At 42.3% G+C, this 16,941-nt stretch overlaps 1 protein-coding gene across 6 annotated transcripts in view; it reads left to right on the top strand.

Moving 5' to 3' along the window:
• ERBB4 (erb-b2 receptor tyrosine kinase 4) overlaps positions 1-16,941 on the top strand; it is a 974,133-nt gene that overhangs the window by 754,104 nt on the left and 203,088 nt on the right. For all 6 annotated transcript variants that reach the window (XM_073306718.2, XM_073306716.2, XM_073306720.2 and 3 more), the window contains exons 13-15: positions 7,019-7,151; positions 9,384-9,477; positions 11,045-11,199. In XM_073306718.2, coding sequence (XP_073162819.1) covers positions 7,019-7,151; positions 9,384-9,477; positions 11,045-11,199 — 382 coding nt within the window. The remainder of the gene's footprint in view (positions 1-7,018; positions 7,152-9,383; positions 9,478-11,044; positions 11,200-16,941) is intronic.

The raw sequence follows: 16,941 nt of genomic DNA, 5'->3' as shown, positions 1-16,941 counted from the left end.
GGTCACCCTAGCTTTGACTGTATGGGGAAGAAAAGAACATTTTAATATACAGGAGGACCAATACCAAACCAAACCCGAAAAGACCAGACTAATGCATTTTTACAAAATTTATCTCAAAATTTCAATCCTTCCCTACCAAGTTTCAGTTCAGAACACATTTTTATGGCTTAGTAATAAGCACCTGGAAATAGTGATTTCTTACTTCCTGTCTTCTTTTCATGGGCTGTGAATAGGCCTATCTTGTTGAGATTCCAAGTGGGGTAATTACATTTTGCCTACCTAAAATTCCTCTGTAGTTTCAGTTTGATAAGACTCTCAATCTTCTGTCCTGAGTCATTTCATTACATTGATACATGCTATTTAAGCAGAAATGCCCATGTAAGAATTTATATTAAAAAACCACATTCTAATTACATAGAAAAGTAAAGACGTAATAATTTCAATATAATGAAACCTAATTAATAAGCAAATGGGAAGCTGCCTTTTTTTGACCGTTTGTTTGTGCAAAGCTGAAGTGAGAGTCTCAGTCTTAGCATTAGAAAGCATTGGAAATCGGAGCAGTCCAAAGGAACTAAAATACGACAGCTATTTTTAAAATTGTTTAACAGGTGCTTAAATCAACCATTAAATTAATTAATTAATAAAAACAATGTCTGCAAAGTATTTGCCTTACCACAACTGTGAGACTTTGATTTCTTGTGCTCTTAAATGCCAAAGCCAATTATTAAGTCTTATTTACTTACGTCACCAAAATGAGCGCCTGCTATAAAGTCTTGTTTTAAAAAGCGACAACAGCCTCCTTCAGTGAAGCAAGATACTTACCCAATACTAAGTATATCTTTAAAATATCCTTTTCTAGGGCCAGTTTCTGCAAATGATCTTCCCAGATGCATCCATTTGTCGGATTTAGCCCTTTAATGTATATTCTGTCTAATACATATTTAGTTAGCTAACCAAGATCCCATTCCTGTGCTTCACATTATGGGGCTACTCACAGGATGTAAAGTAACACCCAGGCATAAGTCTTTGCGGGACTGAGACCTAAAGTAACATAAGTTGTCAAACCACTGCCACTTTTCTTCAGCTGCCTTCGTTCCCAGAAAACAAACATCTTATTGATGGTGATTCCTGTGCACTGTTGGCTGAGTGGATAGTCAAATTATTGTTGTTCGATCGGGACATTAGATGAAGGACCCCTCTCTAAATGTTGTGGGTCATCATCAAATTTAGACATGGATAAGAGCTATTGAGTCATCCAATATCTTGAATTATTATTATTTATTATTATTCTGTTGATACAGTAACTTTGTTTAATAAAGTTTAATACTATGGGTACAGTCCAAGGAATCTGTATATATGAGTGGCTGAAATTTGATGGAGATCACCAATCTATATGTTGTTTAATTAGTATGATTCACCTGTAGCTTGGGGATGTGAATGACATGTACTGTGGTATAACTGGGTAAGGAGTAGGGTCAGGAAAAATTCAGATAAAAATACTTCGAAGAAATACAGATTGGAGACAACAAGTAACTATTGGAATTAAACCTGGGATGAACACTTCACTGCTGACGTGAAGTTGGTGGAGCATCGTGCATGTTTTGCGGGGTTTGTGCAAATGCTTTCAAAGTGCTCAGATTCTGCATTTTATAAACTCTGTCCTTTGCTCAAGCTCCGTTCACTTCTTCTCCTGGAGACCTATTTAAAACCAGAAAAAACCTAATGGTTCTCCTGCTGCCAAGAGTGGTATTTTGTTATCCAGTTTAGTCCAATCTATCTAGCTGCCTGGTAACCAATGTGATTTTCAGTATCCATGGATGACAGTACTGTATTGTACATGAAGCTCCTTGAGAAACACTACAGCTGAAAAACTTTCCACATTAATGACTTTTTCCCCCTAAAGAATGGTTAAAACAAGTCAATGCTTTGATGTCCTTTATTAAAAACATTGCTAACATACTCAGGGGTGTAATAGAATGGGAGGTCTGTTAGTCAGCAGTCCCTTCCATGATTGCTTGGTCCAAACCACAACTTTGGGAGATCCTGTGTGGTGACAAACTTTGTTTTGGATGAGCTGAAGAGCTTGGGAAGGCTATCAGCAACCTCAGTGAGGAATCACCCACGTATATACAACAACCGAAATCTACCTCTTCTGTACCATTTGGGACGCAGATCACCCTGGATAATAGACCTGTCCTAGTTAATATTCTTTTCAGAACTCTCGCCAGTCTTGTAAATGATACTTTATGATTCTGTTTATGATACAAATCATAAGAGATGATTTCCACTCCCAGGAGACTAAGCAACAGGTCAGGAAATTCTTGCAGCTGTTTCTCTCAGCTACTGGGAAAAGCAATCAGCGAGCTCAATAAAGCGGTGTAAATGAGCAAGAATTTAAACCTCCCCCTAGCTGGAACCCCTTCACTGTAAGCTGTTTGGAAAAGAAGCAGCAAGTTTGTAGTGTTTTCAGTCAATTAAGCTCATAAAACGTTGAGGCCTAATTGACTTTTTCCTTGCTTGTTTAATTAACTGAGTAATATTATTGTGGAACTTTTGTTTAACAAAGGAGACGGGGAAACGAGGCTCCTAATGAAAGATTACTCAACAGTTTATTTTCTATGTGAATCGAGGATTTTTTGTCTTCCTTTAACACAGTTTGTTTCTTTGTCAAACTTTCAGACACTCCTGGCAGAGCGCTGTTTCCGTTTATGTTTAGAAATAGTCTCTGGCAGAGAAAAGAACTGTAGGCCTGTTTCTCATTTACATTTAAGGCTCCTTTACCTACTCTGGTAGTGTTAAAGGGGCTGTTAAGTGGACATGCATGTTGTTTACACTATTTTATTACTACTACCCCTCAAAGGGCTGCAGCATACTCCCCCTGTGTGGCCAACCAGCTCCTCTGTCTAGTGTGTAGCTGTGGCAGACCGACTGCTTTGCCTGCTCTCCAGCCCTTGATTCTCCCTTTAGAGTGTTGGATGCTCCTCAGGGAGTAGCTAAGGAGGACTCCCTATGTTGAGTTCTGGGACTGCAATTCTGCTCAGGCATTATACAGGCCACATATGGGTGAGTGGAGGTTCCCTGCTCCGAGCTTTCTCCCCCCTACGCTGAGCCCCAGAGTAAGAGCTATGCAGGGTCTGTTCCTATATTAACTAGGATCTCCGCCCTACCACCTTGTGTTATGCATGAGGAGGTGAATGCCAGAGCACTGCTGTCTTCATTAGTGTTACCTTAAAGCATGTTTGCAGCTTAAGCTTCGGTCACTGGCACAATCACCAGTTGTAGGTCTGGGCGGGCTGTTCTGTTTCCTTCTAATCCATTCTGTTGTCTTGGTCAGTTGACAGGGGCACCATAAATCCCCAGATATTTCCTCTCTAGCACATGGATTGTCTGGTTGACATGACATGGGGTTACTCAGTGGTAGCTAGTTCGCATCTCATATTTTCAGTGCTGCTCTCAACAGTGGAGAGTTGCCATAAACCAGCAAATGGAAATCAGTATCATGCCAACTCACAGCCCATGCCCACACCTCAGTAAAAAAGCAGTGGATCAATTTTTCACACTTGGTAATCCAGCCGTGAAGTGCTGATGGTGTTTTTGCCAAGATATCAATAGTAGTGGCTTGGGGAATCTGGCATCTCTACCGCGGAGCTGTCATCGTTCGTGTCCAGGCCTCCACTCTGACACCAAATGTCTAAGAATGTTTGTAACAGGAAGCATCGTGTTGTCTACAATACGTGCGACATTTGCTAGTGGGTGCAGATTCAGTGCCTAAAATACAAAGGGCTAGTGCAAATCCATCGACTTTGGAGGAGATTATTAAGAGGCAAACTGAATGAAATATCAAAAACTGCTTGGGAATATTAGAAAAATAAGCTTAGAGAGCTGTTTGAGAACCAAGCGACATAATATAGGTTTACGGTTAGAATGCTGTTGAGGTGGTTTGGGGCTGAATCTGCTCTCACACTAGCTTTACATCATTCTGGCTCTTTTGACTTCAGAAGCATTTATCCTGTTATGCAATAGTGTAACCGAGAAGAGAATCAGGGCCATTAATGTAGATGAAATAGGCTTTCAGCCAAAATTAACATGTTCAAACAAAAATTGCATAGCCATCTGGAATTATTATTAACTTTAATAGTTTTCTTTCTGCTTGGGTGTAGCTGATTGATGCTTTGAGGAACAGAAGGAAATATGTAACTGAGCCCTCTGCAATAAATGCTACTTAGTTGTTTTTTGTTTAGCATGTGGATATTTTTACTCTTTTCTAGCCTAAAAAGTTTAGAGGAGAGTTGCCAAACTATTCCAGACATGTTTCAGAGTAGCAGCCGTGTTAGTCTGTATCCGCAAAAAAACCCAGGAGTACTTGTGGCACCTTAGAGACTAACAAATTTATTAGAGCATAAGCTTTCCAGACATGATGAATCTGTGTCCTGTTCTTGGTCCTAGATGTCTGTAGAGTTCCAGTATCCTGAGTGTTACATTGTACAGTAATGGATGAGACAATGCACAAATTCTGTGGAACCAACAATATCACATAATGTAGCCATTCTCAACCAGCATTAGCTCTGTACAAGGTGACAAGCTCAATAGTGAATCTCCTGCCTTTTGAAGCTGCTTTTACGCATGGGCTGGAGGACACTAACTCTGATTAGTTCTCCACGCAGTCCCCGGAAGGAGATTAAAGTGAAATACCATAAGCCTCTCTCAGCATTGAAGCCCACAAAAACATTTTGCGCGGAAAAAGAAATAATTTAAATGAAGAACTGCATTCCACAAGCTTTATAAGCCAAGGAACTAGGATAGCATCCAATTTCAAGAACAAAGGGAAGGTACAAGATGCTTCTCAGAGCTGCAGTCCTTGCTTATGTCATTGGCTTTTCAGATACCTTGTTTGTCTTCTTGCTTGGGCCCAGCAAAGAGAAATCTATGAAAATGCAGCACATTGTGCAACATGTGATTGCACATGTTTTTCCCCCTAAGAAGTGCGGCATAGTACATACAGCAGGCAGTAAGCTGGATGATGATGGAAGGAGGGACCAGACAAGCAAAGCAGGTGAAAGGGATGCATCCTGTCTTTGCAACTTGAATATCATCTGTCACAGTATGATAAAACAAGTCTGAGAAAGACATTCTTCAATCACCTCCGCACACTGCTACCCATCATCCACTTGTGGCAGTGCAAGAAAATACACACCCAGAGGCTACGTCCCTAGTAACTTGCATGGGTTTGCACAACCGCCAAAGTAGCGTTTGCATTCTGTATGGGGAATTATGCTTAATTTTGCTATCACCACTGGGTGACTCTGTGTATATAGATGTGGGTGTTATTCTGTATCTATAATATGTGTCCACTCCATACGGCTAAATTCAGGCACTGAATTTAGCCGTATGGAGTGGAAATCTATCAACAAATAAATTTGTTAGTCTCTAAGGTACCACGAGTCCTTTTCTTTTTATAATATGTGTGTGTTTTTTATTGGACGTTTCATTTTTTTACTGTGTTTTTTATGACATTGTGTAAAACTCTACCTAAAAACAAACAACGTATTTTGTCACTTATCACTTCTTTTACTTTTATCAAATCATGGGTCTTCCTACTTGCTAATTGCGACAGAACATTTAAAAGAGAGCTCTTTGCTTTTTAATCTGCACAGTCTATCACATGGCACCAACTGACATAAAAAACCACACATCTAGGAGAATGATAGCCTCCTCCGTCAGGGATCAGGGGCTGGTCTAATCAGTATAAACTGAGCCAGCCCGGAATGGCTGAGAGCCTGCGTTCTCTCCACAGTACTGATTTGCTGCTTGCTCCAACACCTCTCCCTTCCTTTGTCTTTCTGTCTGATTCATCCTCTCCTAACATAACTCCAAAGAAAGGGTTTAAATAACAAAAGAAAAAGAAAAGGAGGACTTGTGGCACCTTAGAGACTAACCAATTTATTTGAGCATAAGCTTTAGTGAGCTACAGCTCAAATAAATTGGTTAGTCTCTAAGGTGCCACAAGTCCTCCTTTTCTTTTTGCGAATACAGACTAACACGGCTGTTACTCTGAAACCTGTCAAAAAGAAAAAGAGCAAAGGCTCCACACTAATATGCTCCTTGCTGTCTTCACATTGGTCAGTCTGCCTATATGTTAATCCCCTATCCCTATCCTTTGTCTTCTCTGCTTAGACTGTAAGCTCTTTGGGGCTGGGGCTGTCTCTGATTTTACAGCTGTATAGTGCTTAGTGCAATGGAGCCCTGTTTTCAGTTGGTCCCTGGGAGCTACCATAATAAACATGGTAAACAATAAAAAATTGATAAAACTGCTTGCATTGCTCTAAGCTCGGTCAGGTCTAATTAAGTTATTTCATTGCTGTTTTCAGAACATACGTTCTGTGATGGATTTCTTGTGACACCCTGCAGGGATTTAATTTTGGATAAAGGCCCCTGAAAAATAAATCCCTCTTGACCCCCAATTCAAGCAAGCATTTCTCAGAAGTGTCCAGCATTGGCCTAACCCCACACTAATTGAAGTCAATCCTACTTGATTTAAAATTGAGTTAGGCAAACATTGAATGCTTCTGCAAAACCCAGCCTCAAGGCTTTATAGGAGAGGGCATATCACCCCTTCCCTCCTATGCATGTAACCCCCCCCCCAAATTGACAGGGCCAGTCAATGTAACTGTTCTGCTAAATCTTCCCCTGCTGGCAAATGCCCAGGAGATCCACCATGACGGTTCATCGGCAAGAAATGGGAAAGGGGAAACTATGCAAACATTTACAGTGGGTGTCTAGGAAGTTAATGCCTGATCACTCCAGTCTTTCTGCATCCCATGCATGGGCTGTGCTGTGGAGACCACTGAATCCCTCCCTGCTCTGAGGCAGGGAGCGGAAGAGGCCATTCTGTGGGTAGTAGCTTCTTTGTGTCTGGATGATGGGAGAAAGACTTCCCTTCTGGTGTGTTAGAAAGTAATACTCTCAATCTAATAGCTAACGACACTAAAAATATCTTCATTCCTCTCTCTGTTTTCAGCTGCAGAGGGAATGGTGTGTAACAACTTGTGCTCAAGTGACGGCTGTTGGGGCCCAGGGCCAGACCAGTGTCTGTCCTGCAAACGCTTCAGCAGAGGAAGGACCTGTATAGAATCTTGTAACCTTTATGATGGGTAAGACATCACCCTTGCTTGTTTGTTCCCCAAAGGGTATTGATTATGTTGACAGTTCAGGAATCACAGGGACAGATTCTGATGTCCTGACATTGAGTAACACCTTATTCCACCAATAGTTCCATTGATTTCAACAGAAATACTCCGTGGAGTAAGGTGCTGTTTACTCGGTGTGAGTACTCAAAATCTGGCCTTGAGATGGAGGAACAAGTGGATGGGTTCATATGGTACTCCAGCTATGACAGTACTTCTAGATACATTTTTATTTTCACTCCAAACATTCTCAATTCCTTTCTCTTTATGTTTCCCTCTGGAACAACAATAGTTATGTTACAAGTGATAAAACTGAGTATATACATTCATGGAGCCATAGTCTGTTCATGCTTCACAGTTGTCCTTCCTTAGTAATGATGTTCTTCTTTCTTATCCCCAAGCCAAGGACTTTGGCAGAGCTAACTGCAGGCGTTTTTAGAGTTAAGCTTTGGTAATGCAGGATTCTCATATGCCCTTGCTATTGTTTCTTGCTAAATTTTGGAGTTTGATTTCTTTGCCCTTCTCCCTCCTGCCATAACTCCCACAGTACATGGCATTTCTAGATGTTTGTATAGACCTTCACTGGGAGGATGGGGTCTTACAGATCACGGAGACATAGCTGCGTGAAACTGTCTTTTGACAGCACCTTTAAGCGTTATTTTTCTATGTTACTTATGAAATACGTACAGAAAGAAAAGAAAAAGGTTGGAGGGTGGAATCTCATTTCCCAGATGATGACATAACATGTTGCCCAACATTTCTTTATAATAAGGATCAACAAATCCTCATTGATTTTAATATTTTTTGCACCCCAAGAGGTGTTAATTAAAAATAAAAGCACTATATGGCTTCTTTCTGTTCTTTTTTGTTCCTTGGATACCAGCTTATGTGATTATCATAAAGAGACAATGGAATGAACTTCCTGTAAACACACTAAACTATTGCAAAATCCTTTCTTTCTTTCTCAAAGCAAGGAAATGACATAGAAAAAAACTGTCAAAATTACACTATAGCTAAAATTTTACATGCATTCAAGTCAGGGAAGATGAAGTTGTGAGGCCAGATTGTGCTGCTACTTAGGCCAGGGTAAAGCCGACTGCAATTTACACTGCAGCCACAATCCAGACATGTTTGTTTATACATTAGTAAGCACCGTGTCCTGTTCACATGACCTGAGTAGGAGCTATCCTTTAAGCCAGGGTATTCATGTTCATGTTGATAAGGAAATGGTGTTTGCCCCTTGCACAACGGGCAAGGATACAGTTGCCCAAAACTTCCAGGACCTCTGCAACTTTTGGGGGCCTTCAGTGGAGACCTGAACTGTCTGGGTGCAGGTCCTATGCATTTGCAGTGGCTCCAGGGCCCTCAATCTCCCCTGTAGGCAGCTTCAGTGGAGCTAGGCTGCTAAGGTTGTACCCTTCCACATGGGCAGTGAGTCAGCATGAAGTGTCTCTGCTTCAAAGTTAAAGCAGCCTCTGATTTCATGCTACATTCTCTTCAATGAAAGATTCCCATGGATTCCTTTTTATACTTACTTAACTGGGTTGCCATAATAAACCCTAATGGCACCAAGAGAGCACTTACAACCCGTCGGATTTAGGTTGATAAAGTAACGATGAGGGCCACATCCTCAGCCGTGAGAACTTGAAGTGGCGCTGCTGAAGTCCACAAGCTTCACCACTTCATTGTTTGTAGCTGTTTCATGCACACTGTATGTCTGCACCGAAATCAACAGTGTGATGGCAGCATGGGCAGACATAGCCGAACCGGCTTTTATCTACCTAGCGCAAATAACAGTCACTGGGAGAGCGCACAGGCTGGTCGTGCGAGTCCATTCGCAGGGTCCTGGGAGGGTTTGTTCAGCCTGTGTAGCTGCTGCAACTTCGCTGCTTGGGAGACTGGGGGAGGGCGGGGGGCACGCTGTGGAAATCAGCTGGCTGCAGTTCAGTTCCACACCCCCGCCCCGTGATTGTGATGGTGTTCTTATTTCTTAATATGCACACAACCTGCCAAAGGGGCTCAACAAATGATAATACAGGTGTTGGGTTTGGTCCTCATTGGGTGTAAATCAGCATAGTCCCACTGAAGTTGATGAAGCTATGTTGATTTACCCCAGCTGAAGATCTAGTCCATTAAATTCAGATCCGTTCCAGCTTGATTTTCATTAACCACTCACCTGTCTGACTAATGTTTCCGCAGGGAATTCCGAGAGTTTGCGAATGGTTCTGTGTGTGTGGAGTGTGATCCCCAGTGTGAGAAGATGGAAGATAACATGATCACATGCTATGGGCCGGTAAGCACAACATAAATACTTTAAAAGAAAAGGAGGACTTGTGGCACCTTAGAGACTAACCAATTTATTTGAGCATAAGCTTTCGTGAGCTACAGCTCACTTCATCCGATGAAGTGAGCTGTAGCTCACGAAAGCTTATGTAAATTGGTTAGTCTCTAAGGTGCCACAAGTCCTCCTTTTCTTTTTGCGAATACAGACTAATGCGGCTGCTACTCTGAAACCCATAAATACTTGGTAGCTGTAACCTGGTTAGTAAGGCTGCACTAGTGTAGGCATTTTTATAAACGTATGTTATTGTCCAATGGGACTTTTGCCGTCATCACTCACAACCATTTCAGATACATCAGCAGTAAATGGTGACAAGCAAAATAAATTTGACACACCCACAGAACCTTCTTTGATCACTGTTGAGGTGTTTTTCCCCCTCCTATGTTGAGTTGAATCCTGTTCTACTCCATGCCTGCCGTCTCCTAGAAAAATTCTGTCTTAAGCAATTGCATTCTGCCAATGCAGATTACCCGACTGGACAAAGAATTCCTCATGTCCATCCTTATAGCTGTATGAAATGTTGTTGGCAGCACTTTAACCGGTGATGAGCCTCACCGAAAAGGCTTTTTGGTAGTGGGGAAAGTGAAGTGATCCTTATATTTTTGCCCTTTGTGCACAGTCTGAATAAAAGGTAGGAACTGCATGGGCACTTGAATATATACAATCCCTCCCCCAATATCTGGGAAGAGCTTATATTTTGGGCTTTTTGTCGTTACAGATTGGCTGAGAGAACTTGGCTCATTATTTATTTTTGTGACTCACTGATTACAGAGTGTGCTATATAGATGATCACAATCTGTTTTATTATAATCTCTGCAGTTCACCCATTCGGGAAATTAATGTCCTAAGTTTTCTACCAGTGTAGTATATTTGGATTTATAGCAGGCCACTGGCAAGGCACTTGGGTTCTGCGTCATACAGAATTTCTTTGGTGACAGCTGGTAGCACTATACATAAGTTTGCCTAACTCACTGTAGGCCCGACTCCATTGGTTTTGGATGAAGCTTGTCATCAAGACCAGTAAACTTTATTTCTTTATACTTCAGGAGACTTGATTTACAGTTTGTAACTTTAGGTCTCCATGCGTAATAATGAAAATGAAATCCCCAGCTCCTGGAGGGAGACGTGACTGCATGCTATTGCTGGGACCAGAAATCACAGGCAAAATACAGTGTGGAGATAAGCCTGTGACACAAATGATCCCATCAAGGTGCCATCAGGACCACTTTGTAGCTTCGTTTAATATTGAGCAGTGGTATAGGAAAATTCCAGGTATAGGAACACTCCAGAATAGGAACACTCCAGAAGGAGCACTCTGATAGTATTCTCTATGTAATACATTTTCAGCATAGTGCCCCAGGATCTCATTGGAGTCACACGGCGAAATCCCTGTTTGCTACGAGGGAAATGTATCCCTCTATCTTTGAGCGTACAGCACCCAGCATATTGTCAGTAGCTCTTGCGTGGTAATAAATAGTAGAGTAAATCTAATACGCTGCGTTTCTCTCTTGCTCCCCAGGGACCAGACCACTGCACCAAGTGTTTCCATTTTAAGGATGGCCCCAACTGTGTGGAAAAGTGCCCTGATGGCTTACAGGGGGCAAACAGCTTCATTTTCAAATACGCTGATGAGGACCGTGAGTGTCACCCTTGTCATCCAAACTGCACACAAGGGTAAGCTGGAGTTCTGCAAATAGCAAGCGTTGCTATTTAACGTTTATGTTAGGTAATGGTTTTGTTTGGTTACTGCTTGGCCAGGAAAAGTATTTATCATTCCTGGAAGTCTATGCATACGCAGCTATGACATCACCTTTGGTTTTAGGATCCAGAATCCAGTCATTAAGGTTTTGCAGCTAATTAGTAGACTAATTAGCACTGCACTTCCAAACTTATCGGAATTGGTTCTTGCAGCAGTGCTCTTGACCTTCCCGATAACAAGCACTGGTATGGAAAGCGTTTCTAATATACGTACATGAAAGCTGGCATGTACACAGACACCATATTGAATATTTATTTGTGTAGAGGCTTTTCTCACGGTGACCATCATCACATCTCAGCATGAATGGATTCGTGCCAGTGAGTCACTACTAATTCACAGATTGGAACTGAGGCAAAGGAAGATTAAGTGACTTGTCTAGGACCACACAGCAAGGTTGTACCAGAGCTGGGAACTGAACTTGGATCTCCCGAGTCCCCACATCATCCTTCCTGCTGAGACACAAAACCAGTGGAGAGGGGAGGCAGCTGTGGCTTCCGCTTTCACCTTATAGAAAGTTGATGCTAGAGGGCATTTGTCTTACCTGTGCCATAGCCTGGCCTGATTCAAGTGCAAATGCTGACGTGGCCTTTTCACCAACACACCCTCTTGTGAGCTGAGCCAAGAGACCAGCAGTTGGAAGTGGCAGAGGCAAAATGGGGACAGTTCAAAGTATCTATTATTAAAAACAGTAGTAGGTAATCAAACATTTTATAGTCCCCTGCCTCATTGTGTCATTCCTGTGGTCAGCAACACTTCTCCCGCCTTCTCCTCACCCGAGATGGGCCCCAGGAGAGAAGAGTGGGAGGTATTTTTCTAATGGTGGTGGCTCTTGGTTATAACGAATCAGTTAAAAAAAGTTCTCACATTCAGAAGAGAGGCAGTGTCCAAAACTATCCATAGGATTCATCTACAACAGTCAGCAGTACTGTTGATTTCACAAACTGGATTACAGTCCTTTTAAATGCATTCTTTCCCCCGCTCTGTTGTCACCTTTGAGACCATCCCTTTCCATTGTCATTCAGCTGAATTACTTGTTCCTCCTCCCGTGTTTCTCTTGTCCCCATCAATTGCCCTATCTGTTGATGGCACCTGGTACCTGATGCAGTGCTCTAAATTTTCAAAAGCAACTAGTGATTTTTGGGTGCCCCAGTGTTTAGGTGCCCAACTAGAGGCACCTGAAAGGAACTCGATTGACAGAGGGCTCATTAATTTTGGAATCAGATCTCTTTAAGGTTTCTCAAGTTGATCCCCGCAAATCACTAGTTGCTTTTGAAAATGTAGGCCATTTTGTCTGGCAGGTAAGTGTCTGTATCTAGATGAGGCTTCTGGGTCATCTGAAAGACCATCTGACATCAGGTATTGCAGAAACAAAGCACCCGTGCCAGAGGACTTGACTTCAAACACTGCTCCTGGTGTGTATGGATCAAGAACCAAGTCATTTTCTAATGGCAGTCCTCTCAAAACGGGCCCCAGGTCAGCACTTTTTAAGAGATGTGAGTTTTTACCAGCCAGAGGCAAGGCTTCAGAAAGTGGCATGAGCATTAAGAAATCCTGTACCCAAGTAACTCTAGAGAAATAAGCAGTTATCATTTTGCACTTGAGTTAAAAATATTCTTATGAGGAGACAATAGGTTATGTCTGAGGCAGAGGAAGAGCAAGAACACTTCATGCAGTGAAGTAATCCTCCACAGGAGGATGTTATTGTTTTGCAGCTAAAATTAAACCAGTAAATTATTCAATATAATGTTGATGTCAACAGCTGTTGCCATTCAAAATGAGACCTTTTGCTGTTTTTGCAAATCTAATTACAATAGCGCCATTAGGGAAATGAAAGCGAGATCACAGAGACCCAGCCAGGATCTGTTGCAGATTCATCTTCCTCTCAGCCCTTTTAAATCAGAGTTATACAATTAAAAAAAATGTAGGAGAAGGGGATAGGAAGAAACACTAAAAAAAGAGAGAGAAACTTACCTCAGGAGCAGGGTTTCTGATGATGGTTTTAATGGACTATGGAAGTGTTATTCAGATCAACTACTTCTATGTCTAGATTCTCCATTTACAGTCTGCCCTGAGAAGAAACTGTAATGGAGCTGCATTGGCCTGAGAGCAGACTAGAAACTCACACTTCTGCCTCTGCTCCCCCCTTCTTCAGGGGCAGAAGAAGGTAAACTCAGCTCAGTCCCTTCTGTATTGAAATCTTTAAACCATGATTTGAGGACTTCAGTAGTTCAGACATAGGTGAGAGGTTTACTGCAGGAGTGTGGGGGGGTGAGATTCGGTGGCCTGCATTGTGCAGGAGGTCAGACTAGATGATCATAATGGTCCCTTCTGACCTTAATGTCTATGAGTCTATGAGTATACTCAACCAGCTAATCAGGCCCTGGAAATGGAGAGGCATAGCCAATGAACCTTCCAATCCCCCCACCTGTTGTTCAGAGCAAGGAGTATTGAGCCGATGGGCCCCTGTTTTCCCCATCATGGCTGGAACAGGAGAATATGGGGGTAGGGGAAAAGGGAAATTACCCCTGTGCAGCCTTTGGGTTCTTAAACAACTAGAAAGAAGCAAGTCATTGGGATTTTGCAGGGCCCTGAGCAGCTGGACTTTGAATTGATAATATTCACTGGCAGCTCCTGTCTGAATGGAGCCGCAGCTCCTCGTGCATTGGGTCTTTTGTTTTGTCGTTTGACACTTTAACCTTCGGCTTTCCCCTCATCCAGCAGCATCCATGCTGCCGGGACTCATTAGACGAATGAATATGTCACATTGCCAGGATATGCCAGTCTGCAGATGAATGGCAGACACCCATAGTGATGGTGCCAAAAAGTTTTCCTCTGTGCTCCCTGAGTAACATGCACACAGAGGTATGGTTGGCCTCTAGAGCAGGTAGATTAGCTTTGGCCAGTCGAATGCTAGTTCTAGTGAGATCCTCATCCCCGTCTTATAAAAGGGGGAACATTCCTTGAAACCACTGATCAGACACATCCGGATTTAAATTAAGAGTCTGGAAAATACCTATGCACGGCCCTTTTATTTAAAAAAAGTATAATAATCTGGTTAACCTCAAATGTTACTTTCTAGTACTTCTAAAAACATCCTTATATCATCTCAAATGTACTTGTATCGCTCTGCAGTTACGTTAAACTGTGATGGTCATAATGAGTGCCCCAGATGTCTGGTCTTTATACATCGTCCTTCTTCTTGCCAACATTGTCAGGCTCTCATTGAGTATGCCCCGGGAGAGAAAAGGAATCAATTTGTCTTCCCCACCCCCTTCTAATTTAGAATTCTCCAGCTTCACTGCCTTCCTGTAGAAATGAGTATTTAAATTTTCCTCCTTGAGCAGAACTCTTCAAGAAGAAGAAAAAGGGAACAGTGATGGCATGCCTCTCCAGATATTTGGCCCACAACTGAACTGGTTCAGCAAAGTCATAATCATACTCCATCTAGCGTGTCTGTTAGCGTCTGTGCTAGATCGATTGCGGGAGCAAAATTGACCCCAGCAGTGCAGCTAAAATATCTGTCAGCCAGTGTTCTGCTGCTTCCAAGCACCAATCATACGCAGTGCGAGCCCGTTCCTGCAGTGCTGCTCTTTTAGGATCAGGATATTTGCCAAACCGGACCGTTAGCTATCAAGTCTTGTACCCTGCTTCCAGCAGTGGTCAATCCCTAATGCTGCAGAGAAAGGCAAATATCCCACCCCTTCTCATAATGCACTTGGACGAAACTGCTCCTTGGTACCTGCAGGGGATCAGTTTGCACACTGGAGCAGGGGTTTATTACCCCATCTGAACAGGTATAATTGCAAATACTGTTAATGATCATAAAAGCATCCAGCCCTTTTAATTGTCTTATACTGAGCAAGAGAACTGCCTAGGAGTAGCTTACTGTATGCAACAGCAACCACATTTAGAAACTTCCAGCGTATTTGTCAACAAGTATCGAACGCCAATTTGGAGCAGGTCTGAGGCGCACAAGACAGCTATCTCCTTTAGTTCATGGAAGTTCGTGGCAGGTTCTCCCGCCCAGTGATCCAAACCAGAATGCTTCCACAGAAATAAAACATAATCATTTTTAAAAGTCTCCTCCTCAGGATAGGTTTCAGAGTGGTAGCCGTGTTAGTCTGTATCAGCAAAAACAACTAGGAGTCCTTGTGGCACCTTAGAGACCTTAGAGAAATCATGTACAGATGTCATTAGAATTGTGTGCCGTTTGACTGGAAAACTAAGGACGTTGCATGGATTCTGACTGGGAAGAGCCTTGCCTCCTCTACTCTAAGGAAAATTGTATCTCTGTGTCACCGAGGGAGCTAAGGAGAAAGGATCACTTCAAGAAAGGACAGCTGTTGTTTTTACTTTTACATGTTATTAACCTGCTCATTTCTTTTCAGAGGACAGTTATCTAAAATCCTGTACTGGCCACCAAATGTATCTATTTCTTTACCTATTGTGTATGGATTGTTATAAATCACTACACATCTAAACAGGTATATGTGCTGACTAACCAATTCATTTACAGGGAGATGTTGGAAATGAAATCACATCCAGATCCCCAGTATTCCCAGGAGAGGGAAAATCTGGGGCCGAAGCAGTACCATATGAAAAGTATTATTATTGCCATACGTGGTCTGTACGTCTTAAAACCAATCTGGAAACACTGCAACCAAGGCAGTTATTTCCAGAATAAAAGTGACTGGTGATTTCAGATGGAAAATGGGGATGGTTCTCTGGAAAATTACGAACTAAGCACCAGGTTCTGCCACCCTTGCTCATGTTCAGTACTACCTTACTCCTTGTGTGTTTATCTTGAAATTAGTGAGCCCAGCTGAGGTGTAAATATTACTCAGCATCAGTAAGAGTGGCGGAAGCTGCCCCTAGAGGGACTTCTCTTTGAGACTGAGAGAACAGTGGTTTAAAGATGTTATATGTTTAACTCAAAATCGATGGCATTGCTGTTTAGACCGCAGGAGAAGTCCAAACGGCCTTGAGAACAGTTTCCCCAGGGTTAAGTCTTATTCTTCAAAAGCTTGAGGGAATAAATGCAACAGAGAGGTAAAATGACTCCAAGACAACAGGCTCTTTTTTTACAGTAGGCCGCCAGTTATCTGAACTGATAATGGGCTTTCAGGCCTCTAATTTGAAGAAGGCCTTCTTTTTATTTATAGCAAGGGTCTGAGCTCAGCAGCTTTTGTCATGCTAGAGAATGGGTGCTCTGAACAACTTTTCTGCCTCCTTCATTACTGAGCTGTTTTTTTTTGGGAACTGCTGAGCATGCCATATGAGGAAGAAGAAATGTTACAGATGTGCCTGAGGCTGGACAGAATATAAACCCTTGAAGCCCCAGACAGCTGAAATTTCAAAAGTGCCTGTCAGAGTTCTCTGTACTTTACACTATGAATTGTATTTAAATCCAAGCCTGCCACGATGCACGCTGTCTAGCGACCCGGCCATTAAGTGTATCCACTTCATGTACAGAATTCTGCTTGAGTTCATTATTAAGGCAACCTTTGCAATCTGTTTTTGTTTGCCTGTCACAGCATTTATGCAAAAATAAAAATGTCAGTAAGCAAACAAGAACTGAGGTGCAGTGTTATACTGCTCCTCCCGAGATAAAATGGGCAGGGACACCAGACTTCAGTGAAATCAGTGAATTTATTTTT

This window comes from Lepidochelys kempii, chromosome 11, assembly GCF_965140285.1.
Source record: "Lepidochelys kempii isolate rLepKem1 chromosome 11, rLepKem1.hap1, whole genome shotgun sequence".
Taxonomy (NCBI): Eukaryota; Metazoa; Chordata; order Testudines; family Cheloniidae; genus Lepidochelys; species Lepidochelys kempii.
This window is presented reverse-complemented; position numbering and strand designations above follow the sequence as displayed.